Source organism: Penicillium chermesinum (assembly GCF_028974085.1).
Source record: "Penicillium chermesinum strain IBT 19713 chromosome Unknown utg000007l:1.0-2695246.0:1.0-2697696.0, whole genome shotgun sequence".
NCBI lineage: Eukaryota > Fungi > Ascomycota > Eurotiomycetes > Eurotiales > Aspergillaceae > Penicillium > Penicillium chermesinum.
Genome location: NW_026695317.1, coordinates 1281227 through 1307874, shown reverse-complemented (window position 1 = coordinate 1307874; position 26648 = coordinate 1281227). Strand labels below are relative to the sequence as shown.

Sequence of the window (26648 nt, the reverse complement as noted above, 5' to 3'; positions counted from 1 at the left end):
ATTATGCAGGCGACCAGGGATCCGCTTTGCCAAAGGTGTGCGGGTTGACAGTGCCGACCAGTCTGATTTGAGACTTGAGTTCCTCACGGCGGCGCTCTTTCTTCTTGGCGCCGCCCAGAGCATGTCGCATTTGAATTGTGCTGCCCTGGAGAGCCCTGACGGCCCCGCGGGTATTTTGCTGAAGGTGCACTTTCAGCGGAGATGGAAGAGGGGAGGATGTGCTCGCTGTGAGAGGCAGCGACGGGTTCGTTGCGTTCTGCGGCGGAGAGATCATCACCCGGCCGGATACCTTTTCAGGAGCTTCCCCGCTCGAAGGGCCGAATCGCGGGTACGGCGACGTGAGACCGGCCGGCTGCTTCTCGCGCGGGGTGGTTGGTGATGCCCGAGGGTTTTCGTAGGTGGCGGTGCTGAGACCAGCCAGGGACATATTGGCTAGCCGGGTGTCGATTTCAAGCACTGCAGGCGCAGATCCATCACTACTCTGTGGGAAGGGCCGCGATGAGCCCATCGGATCTGTGGGTGCCGTGACCGGTCGCGGAGCGGTCTTAGATCGCTCTTCGTCCCGTGCGAGCGTTTTGTGCACGTAAGTCTTGATCGAATCACGAACGCCGTGGGAGCGGTACGCATGGCCTCGGTCGAAGGAGTACCACTTGCGGCGGCGTGCAGAGACATTGAGGCGGCCTTCCTTGCGAGCTTTGGTCGAGGCGGAGGTCGAGTTCGCGCGGCCGGCGAGGGCATGGGAGGACGGAGCGGCTAGTTCGGGGAAGAAATGCCAGGTTTTGTCGCGGAAATAGTGATTGCCGTCATTTGCATGCTGGGACCACTGCAGCGGGCGGCCGTAGTGTGCATTTGCACCCAGGATAATCGACGAGGCGTCCAGGTCGATGGAGTCCGTGCGCGAGTCGTCCAGAGCGGGTGGAGATGTACCCAGATTGACATGATCGGTGGGGGCGGGATCGACTATGTCCTCCAGCTCCTCGAGCTCATCGAGCTCGTCCAAGTCCAACTCGTTCAGGTCGTTCGAGTCCGAGCTGACGAAGATGGGATAGCTTTCGACGGACTTTCGAGGCTCGCTGGGGCTGCTCGGGCTGGCGAAACTCTCGAGGGTACTTCCATCGTCGCTGTCATAATCGGAGCTCGAGTCACTCCACATGGCGGAGTATTCAATAGGGTCCTCGTCGGGCATTGGTCTGGCGGGCAGAGGCTTGTCGATGTAGATCTCCGAGCGATGAGGAGCCAGATACATAAACCGCGGGGGGATGACCTGTTCTAAGCCGTCCAGCGACGGTGAAGGACGGATTGGTGGCGCCCGCCCGGAGGAGAAGGTGGGAGAAAAGCATTGTGTCGTCTACCCGCAGACCCAGGGACAAAGAGGAAAGCGCATCTGAGGGGATTAGAGGTTCTTTTTTTAGAGGGACCTTTCGAAGACAAAGCGAGGGCAGGGCTGAATTATCTATTGCGGCGAACCGGCGATCGGCTGCAGCGTCATCTGGTGCACGGACACACGCGAGGGGCCGCAAGGGATTTGCCTATTTTTCGCCTGGAGTGGATGATGGAAGAACAGAATACGCACTGAAGGGTAAAAATAGGAGATTGGCACCCAAAAAGGCAGCCCCAAAAATGCAGAACAAGGGATAAACAATCCACATGTCACACATGAACAGCCAGAAATCCTGGACGTAGCGAACCTCTATGACAACGATCCATGAGTCGGATGGCCCTAACGGCTCCCCATGATTCGCTCCAAGCGGCCCCAATGATAAGCAGAGCCAATCGGCCCTCTCACCCCGAACTAGACATACGACCAGAATAAAAAAAAATATATATATAATAAAATAAAGAAAGCCACCCAGCTGAACTATGGACCGACTACTGTAAGCCCCCAGTTGTCAACCCAACCGATGATCCCTGGCAGCCTGATGACGCTCTGCAGCGGGCCTAACTTAGCTTAGCCGCTTTCTCCATCGTCTCCAGAGTTAGTTCATCCGACGCTTTACGCTCCGGCCCCAGCCGGCCCAGCTTCCGCAACTTGGCGATCATCACCTCGTCACCAAAGTGACTGTTGTGCTCGAACTCCGGCTCTGACGCGTATGCCAGTCGCGCTGCATCCACGAGGATTCGCGCCGTCATCCCGAATACTCGATAGCGCTGTCCGGCGACCTGTTGCTGCGCTGCTGCTTGCTCGGGGCTGCGAGGCTGCACTGCGTTGTGAGCCCGGACAAAGAATTGGTGCACTAGTCGCCGGATAGCCGTTAGCTTGGTTCCTTTTCTTTTTTTCTGCCTTTTTTCTTTTTTTTTTTCCAGGGCAATCTTGCTGCTTTTCCCTGTTCCTGGTGTAGGGTGGGGACCTCCGGCATGCGTGGAAGGTGTCAGGCTCGGAAGGCAGCAAAAAAGCAGAAAGCATATCACCTGGGTCTTGGACAAAGAAAAGCAGGGAAAAAAAAAGAAATAAAAATAAAAATAAAAACAAGATTAAATCCCCGTTCCTTGTTCAACTCCCAACGGCCTAAGCAGTGGATCTGACAGTATCCACTTTCCACGCATCCATGTGTGCAGGAACCAGACCGAATTGCCGATCCCAGGGATGCATTGTGGAATGGGCTTGAAGGCTTGATGGGAGGGGACAGGGGGAGTGGATGGGAAACCCTGTGGATAAGGCCAACGGAATTCCAAAAAGTAAGGCAACTCCACTCGACCTTCGGGCCAACCACTTCCTCCCATGAACAACTCACTATGTAAGAACGAACCTAGAACCCCCCAATCAAGCAGGAAACAGGAAAAAAAAGCAAAGAAAGGGAATAGAGAACCTACTTCGCCAATTAGAATTATGCCATCGGCTCCACGATCCCCGATACCACTGCCCCGGGTCGTCATCCCCTTGCACATCCCCAGCTGCATCCGGGCCCCTCAGGCACAGGAACCTGTGAAACGGCGCCGTGAACACGGCCGCCACCTCGCGTGCGTCAAGCTTCGGGATCAGCGAAACCTCTGGGTCAGCGGTCTTGCCCGTCGCGCTGTCGAACGAGTGAAGCAGGGCCACGCACGGCCGTACCACGAGTTCTGTTTTGGCCAGGCTGGCCGGTAGCTCGCAGAGATGCTCGACGGCGAAGGGTCGGGCAGCGGACTTCCTATCCCCGGGAGGCCGATTTCTTCCCACGCTTCGCGGCGGGCAGTTTCGAAGGGCGTTTCTGATAGCGTGTCTGCTCGGCCTAGGTCATGTGTTATTATTTCTGTTCTCTCATTTCCCATTTTCCATTTTCCATCATCCAGTTCGGTGTTTTTCCTTTTTCTTTTTTGCCTAGGGTCATTCTGTGCTTGGGATACGCCGAGATACGACGGTTGCACAGTCCCGGACTGTACTGCCATGCTCCTGACTTTTCTTTTTGTCTCTCTCTTTCTTTCTCTCTCTTTTTTTTTTTTGCCTTCTAGAAATGAGCCGTTTTCTTTCTTCACCGTAAGCCCCTTACTAGCTTCCCCAGGTGCAGGGGAACGGAACAAGCCACAGTCCCCGAGAGCTCTCTCTACTTGGGGCATGCGTTGACGCCGATCCCTGCAATGGCCCTTGATGTCCCACTCGGTCCTCCGGGAAGCCCAAGCAAAAAGAAAAGAAGAGAGGAAATTAAACAAACTCACCTCCAGGCAAAGCCGCATCTCCCGCATCTACATGCATAAGTCAGCACAGCTCGCATGTTGTGCAGCACATCCGAATCCCAGAAAGGGCCGCAAACTCGCCGATCCCTGCAAGGGGAGCAAAAAGGCAAGATACATTACGTACACGAACTCAGCGTCTTGGCCCGGATCGTAATGACGACTCTGAGGTCGCCATTCGGGTCGGCATACAGCAGGATCAGCACTGCTGCGCGCCGGGACAGCGGGACGTCGTAGTAGGCTGTGGGCGGGGGCACGTAGTTTCGGAGACGTGCGATAGCTTCCTAGAAGAAGTTAACTCGTTGGCTGAGACTGTTTCTGCTTGTTTGGTGTTTCGCCACGTGAGTCCGGGTTGGGTCTCAGTGCCTCGGGGATGGACATCCACGGTGGTTCGGAGGCCATCCAGTTGTGAGAGACTATGTTTGACTGGGAGTCCATTCTTGAGGATCTCGGAGGTGTCTCCAGAAAGGGAAATAGAGGTGAGTAGCATGTGGGATATCAGATATCGGCGAGGGAGCAAGGAATGAAGTGTAAGACAATTCGGTGCATAGCAGCGGGCTTCTGCCAATATTCTTATGTTCGGATGCAAAGGGGCATGAGCATAGGAAACATGATTGTGAGGCGGAGGGTATTTATGTTTCATGACTTCAGATACACCTGTACAACGCCCTGCCATTGCTTCATGCAAATCGAGAAATGTAAGAATATGCATTCTGCACCACATACCTGAGAAGCCGCATTCAGTGGGGGCATAGTCGACTGAGACCGGTTGAGATAGGTCTGGAGGCACGGTGACGGACCCGCGTTGGAGATGTAGGGACGAATAGCTTGAAGCAATCGCAGTGGCCTCCGCATAGTTTTCTGGGAATCGGAAGATTGCAAGGCTGGATCAAAACACCCCGAACTTCGTTTCCCAGTCGGGCATAGCCTGAGAAGAACCCCGTGGGTTTGGCGGGGGCAGATATGCTTCTTCTGTACTCGCTACAGTTGCCGAGGCCCGGGTGGATATTGCCGGTGACTAATAGGCCGAGGCCCCACCGGGGCACCTGGGGGACCTGGGGACTCGGGCGCCTGGGGGTATTCTACTGCAGTAATCGCTTCTATTATATGTCTGCACAGGTACAAATGGACAAGAAATCTCCATTCGAATTCTCGATAAAATACAGGATACCTTCGGTGCCGGGACTAAGCTGCTAGCATGGTTGCGTGCTTCCCATACCGGGTGCCTTTCCTACCCATGCAGAGCAGAGGTTAGATTGATTTCATTATGGATAGTTAACAGGAGTGAGATGCAATAAGGACAGTGAAGGACAATGTCCCAATGAGTGTATCAGGGACGTTTCGGGGGGGGGGGTAAGCGGGAGAGAAACGGGAGAGATAAATATGAGAAAAGGGGTCTATATCACAGTAGACTAACACATAGGGGATACCAAAGGGGGCCCAACAAGAAGAAATGGTGAAAGATCTATATATATTGCAACAAAATTCGGAACGCAAGCCAACCAGTCGTAAATTTCTAAGAGCTGCCGTCTTTCTTCTCGCCCCTGGGCTCAGCCTGGGCCCCCTCATTCAGCGCCTCGTTGGCCTCAGCGGACTGCTGCTTCTCGGTGCTGTTGGCAGAAGCGTCGAGCTTGTGTTCCTCCTTGTCATCAATGTCCTCGGTGTCCTTAGGCGCCGGAACCCCCTTATCCTCGTTCTCGCTGTTCTGCTCGTTCTCCTCCTCAATCAGCTCCTCCTGCTCCTTGATGACCTCCAGGCGCTGCTTGTTGGTGGCAGCGCCCTCGGCATTGTGGACCTCGAGCTCGATCTCGTGGAACAGTTCCTCGGGGATGCTAGAAAGCACCGACTTCAAGGCATCGATCTGAGAAGCCATCTCCGACTCCTTGCCCCCCTGAGTGTACATGTAGGCGTTGCTTAGAACGAGCAGGGTGGAGGGAACGCCCTGCTGCAGACGCAGGTCAAGCCACATGTTCAGGTCCTCGCGCAGGCGGGCAGGAGAGACACCGTGGGTCCGGATGCCACGCGAGGCACTGGCCATCTGAAGCTCCGGGACGGACAGAGAATCCACGCCCTCGTAGAAAATAGCACGGTCGTCACGCTTGATCTGGCGCATACGGTGGCGAATGTTGTAGCGGAGCATAGCGTCAGTTCCGAAGGAGTTCAGGTTCATGTACCGGCAGATAGCGACCAACTGAGGACGGGAAAGGTTGTCCAGGGTCAGGTCATCCTTGAAGATCTTGCAGACCTTGATGACGTCCTCGGTCGAGGGCGATTCGCCAGTGGTGCGAATCTTGCGGAAGAAATCCGCGAATTCCTCGTTCTTCACGGTGGCTGCAGTCAAGGGCAGACCAGTCTCACGAAGTGTGTTGCGGAGGAAGCTTGACACTTCCTTGCGGGTTGAGCTCAGGTTCAGAGCCTTGGTCTCACGAGCCTTCTTGCCCTCGTAGGTGCTAGGGAGAAGATTGGGGAAGATACGCAGCGCGACGGGTAGCAGGAGCTCCGCGAAGGGAACGATGAGGAAGACGGAGAAAGGAACCAATCGGCCCAGATCCTTGGTGGTACGTTGCAGCTGTCGGAAAAACCCCCGTTAGCCATTGTCGTTCATCGAACCGAATTTCATGTCCAAATCTTACCTGGCGATGTTCTCTCCGGCTCAGCTCATATCCGGAGGCCATCTTCACTGCTAATCGGGTGCTGATCTTGACCTCTGTGGCGAGCAGCTTGGTACCGTCCCAGTAGTGCTGCAACTCCTTCTTGAACTTTTGTCCCATGGTCAACTTCTTTGCCTCCTTCTCTCCAGAAGCATTCTTCTCGGCTTCTGCAGCAGGAGCCTCCGTTGATGCAGCGACTTTTGTGTCCGTAGATCCTGGCGCAACATTCTCTGGCTTCGCAGGTGCTTGCGTCGACTGCACCTGATCATGGGGGATCGGCTTCTTTGCTTGCTCAGCATTGAAGCCGGGGGGCGGATATGACTGTGAAGACGAGGAAGTGGATTGCTCAGTCGCATAACCCCGGTGAGGCACTAAGATAGCGAGAGCCGAGACCTGCGATGGGTAGCGTCGTCCATTTCGGAGGGCGTTGCTCGCAGCAGCCAAAGAAACCGAGCCCAGAGCGCTGGAGCCAGAGCGGCCTGTCCAGGCAAAATACATCAGCTATTATCTCCTCAATGATATATAGGAGCGATCTGAAGCCTTACCCGCCAAAGCTGGCCTCAACGCAGTGCTGCTGCGCACCAGTCTCGCTGATCTCATGGTGGCGGACATTTGCGGAAATGGTGAGGGAAAGGATTAGGCTCGGTTGGACGAGCAGGGCTTCGCGGACGGCGCAACAACAGCGATAAGAAGGAATGCGAGACTATTTATGAGATGAAAACAGAACGACTCGGGGTAATGGTACAATGTGTCGATTGAGGAGGGCAGATTCACTGGACGGAAAGTTGGGACATCACCATCACGTTTTCCACGTGACCGAATGCTGTCTCGGCGATTCGATGAGGATCTCCGAACACGGCGGGGCCCAACGCCCCTGGAAAGGGGTTCTAGTGGTGGAACTAATTCAATAACCCTAGGTTACTTCACCTATTGTATTCGATTATATTCATCTCATATCATCTCAACATAGAAGAGCGTTGATGCACTAGGCTCGAAATGGTTCCTCCATAGCAGGCGAAGATAGAAACTAAATCGCAATCAAAGAGCCATGTAAGGCACAAGAGCTAAGGGCTAAAGACTAAGAACGCTGCGATACTAGGATCGCGCAGGAGATAAGGTACGTAAGGGGTATCATAAGTGGGGGAATGTGACCAAAAAGAAAACGACATCGCTCAGGATCGTTCACGCACAACTGAATCCATGCTCTGGGCGGTCCCAGGCACAGCAGACGAGACAGCCGAGGTGGCGTCCAGCATCGGAATACGGTCGACACTGGATCGCTTTTCCATGCGGGGATGAGTTTTGTGGGCAGCGTCGGCAGCAGTAGAGCCAGGGGTATCGGGAACGATGAGCGGGCTGTTTAGACCTTCGGGAGAACTTTGCCAGCGCGCAACATCGCTCTTCAATTGCTCCAGTTCCTTTTGGAAGCGCTTGCCGAAAACATCAAGGTAGTAAGTGGCACCATTATAGACGGTCAAGGTGAACAAGGCCAGCATGTAAAGACCACTGGCCCACTTCGACCAGAAGAAGATGGGGCAGGGGAGCATGGTGGTGAGTGCGAAACTGTACTGGATGGCCATGAACATTGGTTCCTGCAAGGCTTCTGGAAGACTCAGAACGAATCGTCCGATCCAAGCCTTGGCGTAGGATTTCCGCAGCCAGGTGAAGCTGGTCGGGCGACCGGCAGCGATTTTGTCAGCCCGTCGGACGGTGACAAAGAAATGGTACGAGAGCTGCCAGACAAGATATGGCACAGTGGCCCAGACCAACATGGCACTCAAGGAGTAATGCTCCGGGTCTCCGGGCTGGCTGAATTTGATCGCATAAACTGCCGGGAAACGCTCTTTGAGCATCTCCACAGGAGTCAGGTGCACAAGGCAATGTTGAGCCACAGGTGGTATAATGTGGATAAAAACGCTGTAGTCAGTTAGCACCTCCAACATGCTGCATCAGACAAGTTGACCATACCTCACAACCTTATCCATACTGTGGAAGACCAGCGAGTTGCGCCACATCGCAATCGCCGCGGCGTTATTCCCAAAGGTCAAGCAGTACGTTCCAATAAGTAAGCGTTTCGAATTCGGAAACACCCAAATTGAAAGCAAATTCAGAAAATTGACAAAGTAGCAGAGATCGAACAAGAAGTAGTGATACCCCTTGGCATGGTAGGTGTAATAACGAATAGGCATGAAATAAATCACTTGAACCGTGAACCAGAGGTAGAAGTACTCCGGGCAGTTGCCGATAATGTAGCCGCTGAAGAAGATGTTTAACACCGCAGCGATGAACGACACCTTCTCACGGACACTAACGGTCGCAGTCTTGCCCCATTGTTTGCTCAAGCGCTCGACACCCTGGTCCATACGACGACGGTATTTCTCGAGTTGTTCGTCGGCCGTCGGAACGCGTCGCTTCAACTCTCCGACCACACGATCCCGCGCGGTCTGCCCAGTCGAGCGCAGCTTCTCGCGTTGTTTGCGAACCTTCTCACGTTGCATGTTGAGCGCCGCTTGCCACCGCTCCAGGCGCTGGCTAATCTTGATGTTATCCAGCAAATCGAAGATCGTCAACTTGTCGAGAGGAGGAAAAGTCTCCCAGTCTTCCTGGAACGAGCTGCTATTCGAGAAAGAGTTTGTCCGCGACAGTCTGCCCGACGAGCCGGCAGATGAAAAGTAATCTGCATCATCATCCAGGAAGGAAGGGAGTATCTAGGAGCTCTCCCGCAGGAGACGTCGCTGTGGAGAGGGGTGTTGTGGCCAGGGAGTCAGGCGCCAAAGCGTCTGACTTACTGCGCTCTCGCGCACTAGATTCGTCCATCAGGAACTGTTGCTGGAAGGAGAAGATGGTAGGGCCGTCCCGATGGTTAGGATAAGGCCTAGTCAGGAACCGGGCAAAAGTTAGCATCCCCATTTTGGCCGATGAATTGCATAGCGTACAGTGCGCTTGTATATGGCTTTATACTGTTGGGGGAGGGGCAAAAGGCAAAGCAACATACCTTATCGAAGTGGATCACGACCACGGTCCACGCGGAGAGATGGAGCCACTAGAGGTTATGGTTGGTAAGACTATACGGGGCCAACTGGTCAGGAGTGGTAGAGGAGCACGAAATCGGCGATAAGCTTGAGTCGTTGAGGATGAAGAGAGCCAGCGAGAAAGGAGGTCGCCAGCGTGTGCGAGAGTGGAGGTTGGTGGTTGGCTGGGGAGCCGCCGCGCCGCGGTCCAATCATGAAGCTTGATCAGATCACGATTGCTGATCCTGGTGATCAATGCTTGACTCGATCGGGTAGTAGAATCCAGCACGAGAGTCTTCAATCCATTTCAATCCGATCAACTATACTTGAAGGAAGCTGCAGGTCACTTCGAGGAATACGTGCATCACATCCCTTTGGCTCCTCACCAAGATTCACCCGCAACGAGTGGATATACACAGTGCCGGAGTCACCAAGTATCTTGAATCCTCAATTCGCGAATCACAAATATTAATAGGTAAAATATAGTTCAACGCCCCAAAAATATCTTTACAAAGCCCACTACCCACGCCCATACTCCCCAAAAAGTACAAGTCACCGTCCCGTTCTAGTAGTGGTAGAGGATTCGCCACCCTACCCCAAGCACGTACTCTATAGCCCCCAGGCCAAGGATCAGAGCACTGCACCCCATCAAGCCACTGACATATTATTAAATCGGTGGATCAGCTGCTTCAATTGTCCCATCCCCGACTGATCGACTCTGTTCAGTGCTCGTCTGGTGAAAGGGTTCTTGTCTGACTCGGCGCGGATGCATTTCATCATAACAGTGCAAAGGAGCCAATACTCCCACGCACTCTTCATGAACCCGACATGTCTCCACATGGCGCCGCCAGAACTACTGGCATTTTCCAATTGCTGATCAGATATGCCAAGCATGAACTGCATCTGGTCCCACGCATGCTTCCAGTTGGTCATTCCGTGCTGGATGTTTTTGAATGCTGCTTCGGCGGCGCAAGGGAGTTCTTCAGTTGGAACATTGATGATCCCAGCGCTGTTCAAGATGTCAGTTGAGTGTTTCCTGTGAGGAGACGATGTAGTCATGAGGCTAGTCTTACCTGATATAAGCACAAAGAGATTCAGCATGCTTAAATGGCTATATACGTGCTGCTGGGAAGGTTCCAGATGTGGTTGGCAGATCCCCTCAACCAATGCAGCAACCGTAATGGGATAGCTGGGGGTCTCCCTCATCCAACTCTGTAGACTGGAGAACCACTCCGTGGCGGTTTCTGCTAAGAACACCGGCTCTGGGCTGTTGATGTTCATCTCCAACTCGGTGGCAAACATTCTTGCCGGGGTGTTATAGAACATGACGAATGCGGTATCCAAGAGGAAAACAAAGGACAGAGTTCTGGCTACAGTCAGTTGCCTGCCGAGTGGTATGGCGCACCATAGCTTACCTGATTTTCACCTCCGTTCTAATAAAGGATTCCCAGGCAAGTTGACTGGGAGCCTTAAGGTCGCGGAAGTCATGATGAACTCCAGAAGCAGGCTTCAAGTCTCTCGCAAGCTGAAACCGAAGATATCAGTATCAAGGGGTGTTTCCAACGTAATCGTGATACTTACTGCTATCACAGTGCTATATCGCCGGCGCCGGAGTCGCTCCATAGCCTTCTCAGACCCCTCCCAATTCTGACAAAGACACACTAAGAAGGCTGCTTGCAAAGTCTCAAGCCTCTTTACATTATGCACCTCATCGTCTTGGTTGTGAAGGCCGTCGTATTCGTATTGAAGAAACTCATCGTCAAATATCAATTCCTCGATGGCATCAACCCATATCTTCCCGCTCTGGCGATCAGAAGGGCATGGAGAAAAGGATGCTCCAACAAGGACCATGGAAAGGAGAAGACTGGGCGAGGCCTCGGCGGCATGAAAGGTGGGCTTGTGGATGATCGGGGTGTGGGGATACCACGATACCCAAAATTCTTCTAGGAGCCGAGCGATATTCTGGGGCGAGAAGAATTGAAAACACATGGTTTCCATCATGAATGACCATTCGAAAGTAATAGAGCTCCGCCGTGGCTTATATAGCACGGCTGCTTTGATTCTGCTTACCATCTCCTGGGCCTTATAGCCCAGGGGGTGAGTGGCCCATTCGTGTAAAGGCTCCGGCTGTACTGGAGGTTGAGCAAGGAGCACATTATCTAACGAAGAACTCCACGTCGGCACTATGTGTGCGCCACTTGAAACTGGCATTCTGAGCGAGTCATCTCCGAATCCGTAGAATTGGGCTGGATACCGGCTGAGGGCCATGGCACCTGGAATCATGGGTCCAAGTCCAGCTATGGCGCGACCACCAAATGAATCAGCCAAGCCAGTCCCATTTGCCACGAACACTAGGAACTCGAATCGGTGGGTAGCCTTAGGATGAGAAGCGCCAGCGAAAAGCTCATCCGGTAAATGAAGCGAGACAGTCGATAGCGAGAACCCGGCTCGACGGTCAAAAGGCATCCCATTCCCATCTAGATTGCGCTCATTATGAGGCACCAGTTGAAAGGACTGGGTTTCTTGATTCTTTGGAAGGCTTCGATATGTCTCCGTATAGTGGCAATCCTGGTTTTTCACGGCACAAGTCTCGCACGGCTGGCAGCCACTACACGCGCGCTTCATCCTCATGCAGCGGTCGCATGCCTTTCGCTTCTTGCCCCTGGCTTTGCTAGCCAAGGACGGAATACCTGACCCGCTTGCCAGGCGAGCTTTACATGTCTTCCAGTGTCGGTTGAGAGTATCCCTGGGACGGTTAGCAACATTAGGGGTAGAGGGCGGCTTGATCAGCCATACCTGCGGGTGAACAGCCCCTGGCAGAAGGGACAACCGAATGGCTGCGCGGTCTCATCTAGATAGATCGGTTTCAGCTAGAATTATGCGCAGGGGATTCAGGGCTTCGTACGGGATGACAGGTGGCGCTGCAAGTGCTGCATGCGGCGGAAATTTGCCGCGCACAGATGGCACTGGAAGCGCGCGCTCGCGGGCTCTGCCTGGGCGTCCATCTTGAATCATTTAGCGTGGACCGTCTCAACTAAATGGCGCATTCTCCCGGAGGGGTTGTAGACCTGAAGGCTGGAAGAGTCAAGTCGGGATTTCCGGAGATACACGTCGGAAACGCGTATTCTTCACGCCCCCCGCATGGATCGCCAGAACAAGGTTTGGTCATTTTCTGGAGGCGGGATTCCTTCCGTTGCAGTCCTTTTATGATTTTCGCCGTTAATTGAGAAAAAGAATGTTCCTGCTGATCAGGCTGAACAGCCCGAGCAGCTCCATGTCCTTGTCTCATTTAATATCCAGAAGGTAGTCAGAATTCTTCGAAGTGCATTCTCGGCCCCACACGTCATGGGCGAAATCACTATGAAGTGGGGACGGGAGACGAACTATAGAGACACGGGGAGGACCTTTCTTTCTTAACTATCGGAAATTTCAAGTAGGAGAAATGAATACGACTAGAACTGCTTCAAGTTGTACGAGGATCTAGTATTCCCACGAGTTTCAGTTGACTGAAGTCAACTCCTCATGTCTTATCATTGGTCAGAAACCCTCATCAAGCTTAGCCTTTTCTACTAGTAGACGTGGACGCGGAGTACAACCACTACCTGGGACATTAGAGTCGTTAAATAGCCTCCTTCAAGTTTGGCTAATAGAGGGACCCTTGCACAAGCAATTGCCGGGTTGACAAATGTATATCAGTATCGTGGGGAAGACCATTGCTAGGGGCCAAGCACCCGATCATATCCGTATCATAGCCTCGAACTTTACGATTTCACAATATGACTACCCCGCTTGATTTGCCCCCAAACATAATGGCAGACTTCTTCGGTCGCTCCGTGAAAGAGGTATCGAAGACCGTGGGACCCGAAAATGTGAACGTCATTACCCAGGCAGAGCATCTCAAGGACGAAACCTACCTTGAGCAGCCATTCACCCATGGCTCTCGTTATATCCTGAATCAGGATTACCTGGTAGCTTCCGCCGTCGTCTTTCTACGCTCTGTGCCAGAAATCCAAGCCTAGGTCAGAGCTGCAAGCTTTTCCCAGGTTTCGATGTGGCCGAGCTCGATCGGGTATACCCAGGTTTACGGTGGTGCTGCTCCTTCAACGTCGTGGGAATTGTTCTCGATCCTGGGAAGTATAATCGTCCGGTGCTGGAAGTCAATGTCGATGGAGCGTATGTGGTCGTGGAGCCCGTAGTGGAGCCGGTAGTGACTTTTCTCAATTCTGATCAGTATCTTGTTGATCATATTCTTTGCGATAAATTTCGGTTTGATGCGAGTCACCACCGCCACTCATTCGGCGAGCTACTTCTTTAGACGTGTCCAGATTCTTCGACTTGGTGGAGTTGGTTTTGGCGAAAACCATCGATAGAGGCGTTGACTATACGCTCTATGGAGGTGAATCGAGTAAGCACTTAGCTATATACCTTGGCACTGACAAGAGCCAACCCATTGGATGATGCACTGCGGCCTGGAAGTCATTCTTCCCGACGGGGAGCTAATATGCACGGGGAATGGGGGCCATGCTACAGCTCAACCGGAAAGGCCAGAGTGCTGTTGGATTAGATGAAGGGGTAAGGGAACCATTGCTGGCAGTTATTCCCGTACGGCATTGGTCCAGACAATGACGGTTGCTTCGCCCAGAATAAACTGGGTATCTGGGTAAGCACAAAGGGCCCCTGGCTATGAGGAGGTGGATGCCATAGTTAAGAAATCATATTTCGGGCGATTGAATTTCTACGGCTCTTCACGTCTGTATGATCTCCCTTGTTCATCCCAACATTCTCACAATCGTAGGGTCCAGTGTCTACGCGCAATACACTCTGGGGTATCATCAAGGAATCCTTCTCGGCTTTCGAAGGTGCCAGTTACTTTTTTGGGGGAAATATTAAAGAGTATTGCGTGCTTCACCAAGAGACAAGACTCTGCAGCGAATTCCAACCTACGATGCATTGAAGTGGGTAGAGTGGATCCCTAATGGTGCTCATCTGTTCTCTTCTCTTAGCCGAGTCATGTGGAGATGATGCAAATCTTCAGTTCTCAGGTACTAAGATAAGGGTTCAAGAGCCGGAATTTTACATCATTCCCTCGTTCACAGTCGGGGCGGGAGATGGATAAGGTCGTCTCAGGGGCCTTTCAATCTGGACGCTGACTTGGTTTATAGGTCATATCGTCTGCATAGTTTATGATCATACAAATGCTGAAGAGAAGTGCAAAGCTCAGCAGCTTATCGAAACCCGCATCGCGGACTGTGCGGCTCCATGGATGAGAGTCGTACCGGACTCATTTGGCGGTCATGGGAGCAGATCGCGGAGAAATACAAAGGAAATGACAATATTCCGATGCGGTGCAACGCGTCTGATAAGAATGCTCTCGACCCAATGGTAGCTGGTAGCTCGGCTGCAGGAAAATTGGGACTTAGCCTCGGGCATACAAGGAGAACTAATAGAAGCTGTAATCGTCCAGGGAGAGAGACTTTCAACTTCCTCGGGTGCCGCTGCATAATAGTTGCTACCCCAAACATTCAGTTGTACCCACTCGTTTGTATAAATCTTCAAGATTCACTTCCTCTACTACATATCCGCCTCATCTACCACATCATCTACAATAGACGAATGCCACGCATACTTTGAGGCCGGATGGTCAGAACGCATACGCGGCCCCTTTGATTACTCGAGTAGTTCTCTCCCGGAACCGCATAATCGGACCACAAAAAACACCCCTCGCCAGAAATTCCGAAAAGAGGAACTTGATCGTATGAGGGAACCTACCAGGGGAACCGAATACGAAACATCAAACCCATCAATATCCGCCTCACCACCCCACCATCGAAGGGTATCAGCCACCATTTTCGCCGACCCAATAGTCTTAGGGATAGATCAGATTCTGGTGTTCCACAGCATGGGCTGTGGTGGCGATAATTTCCAAGTGGCCGCAGGTGGCTTTTTATTTCATTACTCATCGCCACCTGGATCCCCGGTCCCCTAAGAGATGGGGGATTTAGGCGACATGGGATGTGCTCTGGTGGGGAACGCAGATTAAGAAAATGAGGGCCGAGACGCACAAGGGCGATATCCGTGGGTGAAATGGGTTAAAGTGCAATAAATGGCGACCACCGTCCATCCAATGGTCGGATAGTCGACTGTGGAGTGGATCTTCAATGGCACTTTGGCCGAGTCTGGTCTAAGGCGATAGACTAGAAATCTATTCCGTTCGCGGGCCGCGGTTCAAATCCGCGAGGTGTCGATATCTACTTCTCCTTTTTTTTTTCCCTTTTTGTTCCTCCTTTTTTTCCCCTTTTTGTTCCTCTTTTCTTTTTTTCTCCCTTTCATCTCACTCTCTTTTTCAGTATTCTTTCCAGTATTTCTGTATTGGCAATTCTTCTTGGTTTTGCTTTTTACTGGTAGTAATCCATCCTTGGAAGTAAGACTGTGATTGAGCCGGTGCCATGATAAACCTATTTTCATTGTTTCCGTACATTGCAGCTCAGTCTGATATGTTGCTTCTGCCAGAGCGTTCTCCGATCTATATCCAAGGATATCTTTGCGTCTCCATCCATCTGTACTAGTTCCCGTATCCCAATATACCAAAATCTTGACGCCCAAACTCCCAATTCTCAGGGGCTTTTCGCCAAATCAATACCCGTATTGAATCGAATGCGGCACGTTCGGCCAGTACGCAGCCTCCTTATCCACTGGTGCAAACTGCTGGGGAAAATACCCTCTGAAATAAGTCTGGTCCGGCGCCGCTTGTCGCATATCCACCGGAGACCCGTGTGAGAGTGTATTGGGCATCATGCCCATCGAGTAAGTCCCGAGGTCATTAATGGGACTGTGCGAGACGCTCGAATTGCTCGTTGTGGGCGTCAAGGGAACTTCCTGCTTCGGGACCGATAACTCGCCATTGTCGATGGATGAGGTGCCGTCGTCCCCGAAGCTTTCGTGGGCCGAGTCTGAGGCTTTTATAGGCGCTAAACAGGCGCCCTTGGGCAGGCCCTCGCCGGAGAACACGGCGTCGGGGAGGTGGGTCTTTGTCACTTGGATCATCTTGCTCCCGTCTGGTCATGGTCAGTAAGCAACTTTGGGCAAGGGGCGGGAGTGGGGGAATCTGTACCGATTTTCCCGTCGAGATACTTCTCTTCCATCCTTCGGACAAAGTAAATCTCATCTAGAACCTCCAGGCGATTGGGGGGGTTGATATGCCTGCGCGCTTCCTGGGACGCCTCCCGGAGCTTCTCGACTGTGATGCCATGGCTGTCTCTGAGCTCACAGAGGATATGTACGAGGAGCCTGACTCGGTCTGCGGGTTGTTAGCATCGGGTCGACTAGAAACGAGGGGCGGCGTGGCACATACCATTTTTCAACAAGTGATCGGGCTCTTTGTGCACCACCCCCGCAGGCCACCAACCAGGCTTGGTCATTTCGGGATTTACGCGCTGGGGCACCCCTGCAATGGTTGTGCGTCCGTTGTACGGGAAATGCACTTGTTTCCGAGGCTCGACGAGCTTGATGTAAGACTTCGCGATAGACCGACAGTTCAATTGCTGGAACTCCTCGAAAGCCTTCGCATAGAACCGGCGCAGCAACTCGCGATTGTCGACGCGCAGAACCGTGTGCCCTATTGCAGGTGTAGGGGGCGGCGACGATGACTTTGGCGGCGACATGCCCAGCCCTACGCGCTTGGTGTCGCGGCGTTTGCGTCTTGACTGATGCGATTGCCATTCGCAGGGGATGAGCTCGACCGATCGTTGAGCTGGATACATCCACTCTGGGTTTTCGGGCATGTTCCACGATGATTGGGGTATTTGATTCATATCTAAAGCTACTGTGAGTATCCAATGCGCCTTGCGGGCCCTCGAGAGTTCATAGCGAAGAGACATACTAGTGCTGTATTGGGTAGTGGTTTGTCCATTTGGACTGGCCATCTCCATAAACCGGTCTGTTACATCTGGGGTGAAGATCGCTCGGCCGCAGCCGGCGATTGAGGGCGATTCATGGACTTGGGGTTTTCCATTTTCATCGATATAGATGAGCGCAAAATGAGGATGAGGAAACTCGAGCTCGGTGTGCTATTCTGACATCAGTATTCTGCCAAATTTTTCCCCCTCTCTTTATCTATGCCTGCGGTAGGGAGCTAGTTACCATTCTTGGTTGGCGTGGAACAGATGTTTCTGAATGGCGGCGTTCGAACCCCTCTCCACTTCCTCTCAAGGGCCTTGCTGCCATTGTATCGTGGGAAATTGCCGGATCCTATTCCAGTCGTGGCATAAGATATTCCACCCTTACCGGCACAGGGTGAGCACTACTTCAATATATGAAGGCCCGCTGAGTGTACCTTATGTAGGAAGGTGGAGCCAACCCCTTAGGAAGGCTTGGTGGTCCTTTTGGTTCTTATTGCTTTGCGGAAGACTTCCGGTAGCCCGATTATGACGCACAAGGGTTTGGACGCGAGCGAACGGAGGTCACGGTATACTCCTGGGCCATCAAGGGCGTGGGGAGGGAGGGGGGAAAGGCGGAGCTAAATATACTATAGATCCTAGCGTACAAGCACCGGCATGCTCGTTAAGGCCTTCGGGCGAGCATCTATGTTCCTTGGAAACAATGGCGCCGTGCTAATGCAAGGAAAAAAGGCAAAAAGGAGAAAAGGAAAGAAAAAAAAAAAAACAAATATTGCACGGAGCTCGATCCGGTGGCAATGTGCCTTTGTATGTATACGAGCCCTGCATCAAGTGAACGGATCGCCGTCCCACATCTTCCGGGTCCAGACGGTCCAGCCTGAGCGCACTGGCTCAGTAGGGCTGATCATACAGCCGTGCTCAAGGGCTGATGATGCTGGCATAGTCGTTCTATTGACGCGTTTCTACGCTCGGGTAATGTGGTTGGCCAATAGAGCTGTTAAGGAAGCAAGCCCAGTGGTCAAGCTTGGGAGAAGCTGTGACAACCTGAACACTTTTTCTGCGCGTGACACAGCACCTATAGTTCATAGGTTAGTTCTTGATGTGTCATGTGCCAGCCAATTCAAAGTGCCAATTTTACGGGAAAGAATTCCCGTCAGGGGGAGGGGGGAGCTTTGTCTATTACTGCGAAAAGCACGACGCGGTGCCGAGATCGACTGATCGGCCAATGGGCCAGTGGGTGAAGAAAATTACACCGTCAATCACAAAGCCATCCCCGATCGATCTATCTGTTCAGCCACTCATCTATCACCCCACAGAGAATTGGGGGTTGCGAACCCGCCAATGAACTTCTTTATCCACAGGCCAATGAGAAAGTCCTGTCTATCAACGGTCAGACGGGCCGAGGCCTTACCGTTCGATAGAATGATTACCTCCTGCAGACCACTAGGCTCGAGATAGCTCTTATCTCTTCAAGTCCAGGACAAGGCTCGGAAGTCGGTTCCAACCAATAAGATCGAAATGATCTTTAGGTCAATGCTATCGTCTGTGCGCAATCTAATCTTGAAACGGACGCGCCGGGGGGGAGATTTGGTGAACCCCACAGATAGTTCGGGCACGTCACGGCACGGGTCGCCAAAAGAACAGTTACATTGTTCATCGAAGCCTACAAACTGCTGATCTCTTCGAAGCGCTCATCACCTCGAAGGTGGACTGGACTAAAAGCCCCTCCGAAATGCGAACACGTCGGGCTGAAGCACTGGGTCCCAGACAGCGGTAGCCCATTAGGAACCATTTCCCTTCCCCGATCGACGATCAACGATCACTTTGGGAGCGGAGGCCCTGCGGGTCGAGTCTTGGAAGTGGGTGATGCTGTGTGGGTTTTCCCGATGTACAGGTACATAATCGATCGGTGGCCTGGCGGGTGGAGTATGTAGTTGATACTTAGCGCCGGGAGGTAATAGTGGGAAAGATAAACTTTCCTCCCTCTGCAACAGCCTCGTCGGCGGCTCCTCAATGGCGGATATCGAGCTGATCCCCACTGCACATTGTTGACACCTACGTGCGTTACCACACCAGAGATCAGCATGACCCAGGGTTCGTCAATCTGGCCGTCAAAAGGCCTTTGGTGTTCGATCCACTGCTACAGTGTAGCAGCAAAAGGACGTACTTCAGGCCAGTCGTTTCCTGATTTAGCAGGTGCTCCTCGAAGTCCCAATTTTCAGTCGAGATCGATAAGCTGTTCCTTCGAGGTCTGCCGGTAACATTTTGCTATGACTCGATCCCAAAGTCCCCATCGTGTACAAAGTACGATACTGGAGTCATTGCGTTCAATAGACTATTTTGCATGATAAAGTTAGATTTCCGCGGAGGCACAGACAACCAGGCACCTCCGTTCAAACAGGTCACTAAATTTCATAGGGCTTCCTGGCCAATTCCCATTAGTCGCTTTGACCTTGGACCAGAAAGCCCTTTACAGCTTCACGCCACTGACGTACCCCGCCCCTTGCATAAATCGAAAAGGCCGAAGACTTCATCGCCAACGCCATCTTTCCGGCGTCGCTTGCAACAGCACGGGGAGGGCCAAACGGTCAGGAATCCGACATAGGGAGTGCAGACCAATCCTGGTACTTTGGGCTTGTTCGAAAGCCACATATGTATTTGTAAAAGACTAATAGTCCCAGGCCATCTGCCCAGGCCAAAAATCCCACCATTGGTGTGAGCAAAAGTACCGCACAGATGCCCGCCTGTCGCTATGAGCTTTTGTCTGTGCTTCAAATCCCGCTCTCCAAATCCCGCTCTCCAAAAACCCGCTTCCCAATTCGGGCATTCCAGAACATGCATAAGGATCCAATATGCCAGTCTCTCTCTCTCCGCCTCTTTCTCTCTATCTGTGCGCATGACAGAACGCCCCCACTCGTGATGGCGAAGTTGTGGCTGAGAGGTGACGAGGACATCATGTCGTGGCTGTGCACCAAATGCCAGGACGTCTGAATCTGGTGTTTCGCCGACTGAGATCTGCATGAACCATCAGCGCTTGCGAGATTTGAAGAAACTTGATCGTTACGGGTTCAAAGGTACTTTTGCATTCCTTAGCGGCTGTGTGAACGAAGATCCGCATCTCAGCACTCGCGATCTCGACTAGTGCGTGGCATGGTCCACGGAAACCGATCCTCCACAGACCCCCTCGGCCCCCTGTCAATGTTGCAGTTCGAGGTGGGGATTCTTGTATAACGTGTCCATAGCGGTTCATGGATAAAAGTACTCTGCTTGAACTGAAGGTATTAGTAAGTAGTTTGATTTAGTTAGTGTTACGGCAAAAATGTCATACGGCCCTGATGGAGACCGGCAACCCCCCTGCGGAATAGCGTCAAGGGGGGAGGGGTTACACGGCATCTAGTTACTACCCTGTGTTATTAACCTTCAAACTCAATTGAGGGGATCATCCCGGTACCTGGGTAGCCTGTGAAGGTCTGGTTTGTCTCGGCAACTCCGGGTATATAATTTCATCCCCCCTATCGAGCTCCACTGCTGATATGCCACGGCTGAACCACGCACCCGGGACTGAAGATCGAGGACTCCAGCCTTGGAACCACTACTCTTCCTAGTGATAGGTTCGTGCTTCTGTTCTGCGGGTTGCGGTCACCACCCGCTCGAGTACGAATAAGGAAGGGGCCCGAGTGCCCCAGGCTGTGATCGTTGGGGCCCAACGCATTTCGATTCATCGACTTTAGTCGCCGTCGCTGGATAGAGCCGAACTCTTCCCAAAAATTTCTCATTTGACCGAATGGGATGAATGAGGTGGCAAAGACCGATATCGAAGGCTGGGATTCCCCACGACTCAAGAGATAAGTTCCTACAAGCGATAGTTGGGCGCAGAGCCGCGTAGTCCTAAATCATCAAGGCGACATAATCAGAAATAACTAGATTCCGCTCGGAAAATCTGGTATCAAAACAACGTGTAAAACCCATATGCGTCAGCCACGCCTTCGTTGGCGATCATTCCACCTAAAGCATCAGAATCGGGCCGGATCAATAAATTACAAAAAGCGAATCAAACAAAGCGAAGACTCGTTTAGTCCCGTGTCAACCCTCCGGATCAGGTGTATTTACGAAGCTAGAGTCACGTTAGTGGGACATCCACGTCAACATAACCAAAGAAGAAAGGCAACTTACATCAAGCGTCAAGGATTTACTGCTGTTCTCCACCTGATCTCGGAAGATACCGACCAGGGCCTCGCTGTTTTGGAAGAGACCGGTCTTGAGACTGATAACGATGAATTGCATTCCGGGTGCAGCATGATCGTGGATATAGTTGGCAATACGTGCCACGTTGGTGTTATCCAGAGCTGCATCAACCTCATCCAGGACGAAGAATGGTGAAGGTTGGTACGAATGGATGGCGAAGAGAAGAGCAAGAGCGGCCATTGTCTTCTCGCCGCCAGAGAGGTGTTCCATGTCCCGGAACCGCTTGAGAGGGGGCATTGCATGGTACTTGATACCATCGAGATAGGGCTCATCGGAGTCTTCAATATCCAAGTAGGCTTGTCCACCCAGCGGGTAGTTAGCACTGCGAGTAAGCTCCCGGTAGATGGGGCCAATCTGCTCGGAAATGTGAGTGAAGGCTTTGTTGAAGAGGTCGGATCGCTTCTTCATCACCCCCTCGAACTCATCCTTCGCTTTGCGAGGCATACTTCCGAGCGTCCTCGAAGTCTTTCTCGGTGCTACGGAGCTTGTTCTCCACGGTCTCAAGGCGTTCGAGAGCTCGAGTGTTGGGCGCCATTTTATCAAGCTCACTATTAAGAGCACGGACCTTCTCCAGCAGCTCTTCTTCGAGTTTATCGTCGGATTCCTGGGGATTATGGTGAGCAAGTCAATATTTCTACACTTGTATGCAGAACATACCTCTTTGAGCGTATCTCCAAGGGAGTCAAAGTCCACCTCAATTCCGTAGTCCTGGATCACAGGCGTATCGTCGGCTTCATCGGCTTCATCAACGTCCATGGCATCCGGATCGGCGCCCTGCATAAGATCATCGATGGGAAGTCTGTCGAGAGAATTGGAGGAGTCGGTCAACGGAAGGTCAATATCTTCAAGTTTGCATCGTCGCAGGAGAGCGTATCGGCTTGAAGAATTGCGCTGCATATCAGCTTCAAGGCTATTGATATTCTTCAATGCGGCTTCGATATGCTTGCTGCGTTTCTGGAGTTCCCGTCGCTGTTCAGCCAGCTTTTCTGCCGACTCAGCATAGAGGGCCTTCTGCTCTTCCAGAGATTCGCGCAGGAGCTCAAGTTCGGCGCTGTATTCATCTAAACGGTTCCGAATGTCTTCTTGCTGGCCCTTGAGCTCCTCAACCAAGGCCAGATCGCGCTCGTACTGGGCTTGGAGGCCACTGATACGGTCGTCAGTTGCTTGAATGCGCTGCTTTTCGAAGTCAAGCTGATTCACAATGCGACTCTTCTGGGTGGTAAACTCGAGTTTTTTCTGCGCTGCTTCTTCTTGTAGAGAACCCTGCTGTGCCTCGTATTCGCGAATATTCTCATATCCCAGACGCTTGCAGAATTTGCGGTAAACTTCATCTTCGACTGCGCTGACTGAGGCTTGGGAATTTTCGATCGTCTCGTCCAGTTCGTCGAGGTTTTCCTTGCGCTCGGTGTACTTGGGTCGCAGGTCTTCCATTTGACGCTTGACAAAGTCCAGCTCGCTGCGCTTGCTCTCGATGTTGCGTTCCAGGGCTTTGAGTTCATCGCGGGCATAATTCAATCGTTGTTCAAGACCGACCAGCTCGCCCTGCAGGGTTTCCTCTTCTGAACCCCGGCGGTGGCTCTTGGGAAGATTGGCAAGATCGTTCACCAATTTTTCCTTTAATTTGTGGAGGTTCTCGACCTCAGAGTCCTCCCAGCGTTTTGAATTTTGCTGGGGGCCTCGGCCACCCGTCATAAGACCACCCTTATGAATGACGGTGCCATCGAGGGTGACAGCCTTGGCATCAACATTTCGTTCATAGCAAAGATACTTCGCAGTTGCCAGATCGTCGCAGACGATAGAGTTTCCGCAAGCATAGCTAATCGCACGAGCCACAGACTCATCGTAATCGACAGTCTCGATGGCTGGGCGCATGCCCCGGTGCATTCCTTTCAAGTTTGAGTTAAGTGCTTTGACCTGAATAGTTTCAAGGGGGATGAAGGTGGCCTGTCCTGCACGTTGGTCCCGGAGGTGCTGGATACATTCCTTTGCTGTCTTCTCGTTGTCCACAACGATGGCATCAAAGTGACGACCCAGCACCGTGCTAACGGCTTCCGCAAACTTTCGTTGCTTAGGCCGGCAAAGGTCACTGACTCGGCCTTTGACACCCGGGAAAATACGCTTCAGCGTAGAGATCAACTCCTTGGCGCGAAGCTCCTTCTCGGTCTGCTTTTTGCCATCATCAGCTTCAAGCAGCTTCTTCAACACTACTTGCAGCCTCTCGTCAAACTCGGTCCGCATTTGCGACACCTTCAAGCGCTCGGATGTCAAAGCATTCAGGTCCTTCTTCTTGTGATCAATATCCTTGGAGGTCGACTTGATGGTTTCATTGAGTGTGGACTTGCGCTCGTTCATATTTTGAGCCTCTGCCTCGAGGGTCTTCAGTCGCCACTCTGTGTTCTCAAACTTGCTCTTCAAACTGTTCACGGCTTCGGCTTCGGTCTTGCGCTGACGTCGTAGGTTGTCAAGGTTAAGCTGGTCGGCGGATGAGCGCTTGCTGACTTCTTCACGGAGCTTGTGGTATTCTTGTCGGTCTGACTCGCTCATTTGGCCACCCTGCTTGCTCATAGTCTTCTGCCAGTCGGCTTCCCATTGAGACTGGGCTTTCTCCACAAGCTTAAGGTTTTTCTCCAGCTGCTTGGCATTGCTTGCTTGGCTTGACTTCTCTTTACCAATCTCGGCAATCTTCGAGGCATATCGCTCAACCTTCCTCTGAGTGATGTCCACCTTCTCGTCTACAGGAACCAAGGAGTTGTTGAGTTCTTCGATCTCCTTCTCTTTCTGCACGATATTCTTCTCGACCTTTGCAACATCCCTGCCGACGCGCGCATGCTCCTTCTTAGCATTTTCAACATTAAGCTCATATTTCTCAACTCCGCGGCGGTACTCCTTGAGCTCGTCCTGGTGTTTCTGAATATCAGCACTTGACGCGTCAATCAGACGCTGAAAGTGGAAAAGCTTCCACAGGATGTGTGTGATAATAGCCTGGTCACGCTCTTCAGCTTTCTTCGCGTAGTTCTCTGCTTCCCGCTTCTGCTCCTGGTACTGCTTCACCTCCGAATTGATTCCTCGTCGACGGTTGAGCTGCGAGGTCTGCTGCTCCGCAGCTTCTTCTGCCTCTGCCTTCAGCCTCTCATAGTCGGCCTTGTATTCGAGACTGCCGGAGATCTGTTCAATCAACCTCGTCAGGTCCTTGGGAGACTGCGATGCGATGGCCTCAACATCTCCCTGGAAGACAAGGAAGTTGCGTGCGCGGATCAAGATGTTTTCTTCCTCGAGAGCCTCGTTGTACTGCTGGGCCGTAACAATTCGATTATTGATGCGGTACTCGCTGACTCCCGAGCTTGTGATCGAGCGGCGCCATTGCTGCTCCTCACCTGCGTCATCCTCGTATACTGCCATCACCCAAGCCGTCTTTGGGTCGTTTCCACTCGGATCGTGGGAGACATCCGCATCGTCGGCTTCTTGCGCTTGGTTGCCGTCGTTCTCGCTGGCAGGCTCTCCATCGACCTTGGATGTGCGCAGAACGCGACCGCGGTAAACGAGATCACGCAGATTTGTGGATCGCAGGTGAGATGACTTGATTCCTAGAACAAACGAAATGGCATCCATCCTAGAGCCATATTAGCAGGCATGTTTGCAGATACTGGGAGACCGTATAACGTACGAGTTAGATTTGCCTGACCCATTGGGTCCAATAATTGAAGTGAAATATGCATCGCCGAATAAAAGGGTATGGTGGCCCTTGTAGGACTTGAAATCTGGAGTATGGTTAGCAGCGCAAAAATGCAACACGGAAATATTCCTTACTGAAAAGCTCGAGGCGAATGAGTTTCCCCATGATGCGACGTAGCCGCTTCCGACGGAAGCCACGCAACTCAAAACAGACAAATGAGTTGTTGTTTTCGTGGAGAGACTGGAAAGCAAAAGTGTGGGAGGGGCGCGATACGGGGAATCGCGCGTCGATTGACGCGCCCCAAATCGTCACGTGGTCTTGCTCGTCACAGCATACAAAGTAGTCTCGTTCCAATTCTCAACAATTTTCACGGCAGTACCGATGACGATATTGTCTATTAACTAAATACCACATGCGCTGTTTTGTGGGAGTTCTACCATTAGCTCATATCCCAGGGATCTGTATAATAAGATAACCATTAGGATCTTAGAGAGCTATATATCTGACCCGCCATACTACATAATGTCATGTCTCAGTTAGAGGATCAGCCTCACTTGATCGCTGCGGAATGCCAAAATCTGGGATTGTTATACATCAATGCTCGAGGAAACCTTCAACATCAGAATCCTTTGAGGCGTCCTGAGTCCTGGCTTCAACTCCAAGTTCATCTATGAGCGTTGGAAATTGGGGATTCGACTTTTACGGAGTCATACAAGAAGAAAATCTTGGAACCAAGAAGTTTGGCAGTCAGTATTAAGCAACCTTGTGCTAGTAGGAAGAAATTAGAAATGAAGATAATCAGCAATTCCCCAAGAACGGTACACCTTTGATCCACTTCGGGTCTCTTAGTTCTTCCAGAGCCCAACGACCCAGACTCCTCCGCGACAAATTGAGACTCCCCTCATGATGCGGGCTAGCATAACCAGCATATACTGGAAGATTTCCAGGCCCGTCTGACAAATGAGGCACTCGGAACACCGTCCAATCAAGGTCATCTGCGCCGGCCACCTCTTGAGCAACCTTAACCATCTCGGCATTGCCCTGCGGTACAAATATCTTCGGCAGAGCAGCAAAGGCGGATATTCTCCAGGTACTGACATCTTTGCCATCGATCCAGTAGGATGGTGTTGATAGTGCCATAATGCGGCGGACACAGTTGGCTCTCATTGCCTGCATGATGCCCGGGAAGGAGTCGCCAATGGGGGTGTGTTTGGGTCGGGTTATTATGGCGGAAGGTGAGATGTAAGCGCCCAGGAATGAGATCACAGAAGTGACTGAATTTGACTTCATAGCGAAGTCCAGGGCTTCTTGGTCTGAGAGTTCTCCCTTGACTACTATAACCTTAGGATGCGTGGTGATACTTTCTGGAAGTTTGAACGGCGTCCGTACATAGAGGACTAATCGGGGTGGTAAAGACAAGTCGAGGGCTTCCTGAATAAAGGCCAGGCCGGAGCCACCTGTGATTTTGTTAGCGGATATCTTGAAGGTCGTCCTCTTTGCAGGCATCATAAGGGGTTTACCTGTT

The 26648-nt window shown here is 52.1% G+C and overlaps 9 protein-coding genes across 9 annotated transcripts; 1 reads left to right on the top strand and 8 right to left on the bottom strand.

The window, feature by feature from the left end:
• Window position 1: 1 nt before the first annotated feature.
• Window positions 2-1246, bottom strand: N7468_009203 (uncharacterized protein; the record flags this gene model as incomplete). Its single annotated transcript, XM_058478499.1, has 1 exon — window positions 2-1246. One exon carries the CDS (start codon window positions 1244-1246, stop codon window positions 2-4), a length of 1245 nt encoding a protein of 414 aa, XP_058326829.1.
• A 692-nt stretch (window positions 1247-1938) lies between these two features.
• On the bottom strand, window positions 1939-4503 carry N7468_009202 (NUDIX hydrolase; the record flags this gene model as incomplete). Its single annotated transcript, XM_058478498.1, has 6 exons — window positions 1939-2234; window positions 2812-3014; window positions 3053-3209; window positions 3634-3660; window positions 3776-3932; window positions 4375-4503. 6 exons carry the CDS (start codon window positions 4501-4503, stop codon window positions 1939-1941), a joined length of 969 nt encoding a protein of 322 aa, XP_058326828.1.
• Window positions 4504-5164: 661 nt separating this feature from the next.
• N7468_009201 (MRS7 family protein) lies at window positions 5165-6911 on the bottom strand (the record flags this gene model as incomplete). Its single annotated transcript, XM_058478497.1, has 3 exons — window positions 5165-6217; window positions 6282-6778; window positions 6845-6911. The coding sequence occupies 3 exons, from the start codon at window positions 6909-6911 to the stop codon at window positions 5165-5167; spliced, it is 1617 nt and encodes a 538-aa protein (XP_058326827.1).
• Window positions 6912-7471: 560 nt separating this feature from the next.
• Window positions 7472-9209, bottom strand: N7468_009200 (glycerophosphocholine acyltransferase; the record flags this gene model as incomplete). The annotated part of the gene is made up of 3 exons (XM_058478496.1): window positions 7472-8216; window positions 8268-8945; window positions 9031-9209. The coding sequence occupies 3 exons, from the start codon at window positions 9207-9209 to the stop codon at window positions 7472-7474; spliced, it is 1602 nt and encodes a 533-aa protein (XP_058326826.1).
• A 749-nt stretch (window positions 9210-9958) lies between these two features.
• N7468_009199 (Zn(II)2Cys6 transcription factor) lies at window positions 9959-12315 on the bottom strand (the record flags this gene model as incomplete). Its single annotated transcript, XM_058478495.1, has 5 exons — window positions 9959-10676; window positions 10726-10835; window positions 10892-12056; window positions 12107-12161; window positions 12216-12315. 5 exons carry the CDS (start codon window positions 12313-12315, stop codon window positions 9959-9961), a joined length of 2148 nt encoding a protein of 715 aa, XP_058326825.1.
• Window positions 12316-13086: 771 nt separating this feature from the next.
• N7468_009198 (uncharacterized protein) lies at window positions 13087-13329 on the top strand (the record flags this gene model as incomplete). The annotated part of the gene is made up of 1 exon (XM_058478494.1): window positions 13087-13329. One exon carries the CDS (start codon window positions 13087-13089, stop codon window positions 13327-13329), a length of 243 nt encoding a protein of 80 aa, XP_058326824.1.
• A 2614-nt stretch (window positions 13330-15943) lies between these two features.
• On the bottom strand, window positions 15944-17452 carry N7468_009197 (DUF2841 domain-containing protein; the record flags this gene model as incomplete). Its single annotated transcript, XM_058478493.1, has 4 exons — window positions 15944-16365; window positions 16422-16607; window positions 16662-17376; window positions 17450-17452. 4 exons carry the CDS (start codon window positions 17450-17452, stop codon window positions 15944-15946), a joined length of 1326 nt encoding a protein of 441 aa, XP_058326823.1.
• A 3849-nt stretch (window positions 17453-21301) lies between these two features.
• Window positions 21302-25288, bottom strand: N7468_009196 (cohesin subunit SMC1; the record flags this gene model as incomplete). The annotated part of the gene is made up of 6 exons (XM_058478492.1): window positions 21302-21319; window positions 21379-21881; window positions 21931-22054; window positions 22108-25060; window positions 25115-25208; window positions 25258-25288. The coding sequence occupies 6 exons, from the start codon at window positions 25286-25288 to the stop codon at window positions 21302-21304; spliced, it is 3723 nt and encodes a 1240-aa protein (XP_058326822.1).
• Window positions 25289-25921: 633 nt separating this feature from the next.
• On the bottom strand, window positions 25922-26629 carry N7468_009195 (NAD(P)-binding protein; the record flags this gene model as incomplete). The annotated part of the gene is made up of 1 exon (XM_058478491.1): window positions 25922-26629. The coding sequence occupies one exon, from the start codon at window positions 26627-26629 to the stop codon at window positions 25922-25924; it is 708 nt and encodes a 235-aa protein (XP_058326821.1).
• Between the last annotated feature and the right edge of the window lie 19 nt (window positions 26630-26648).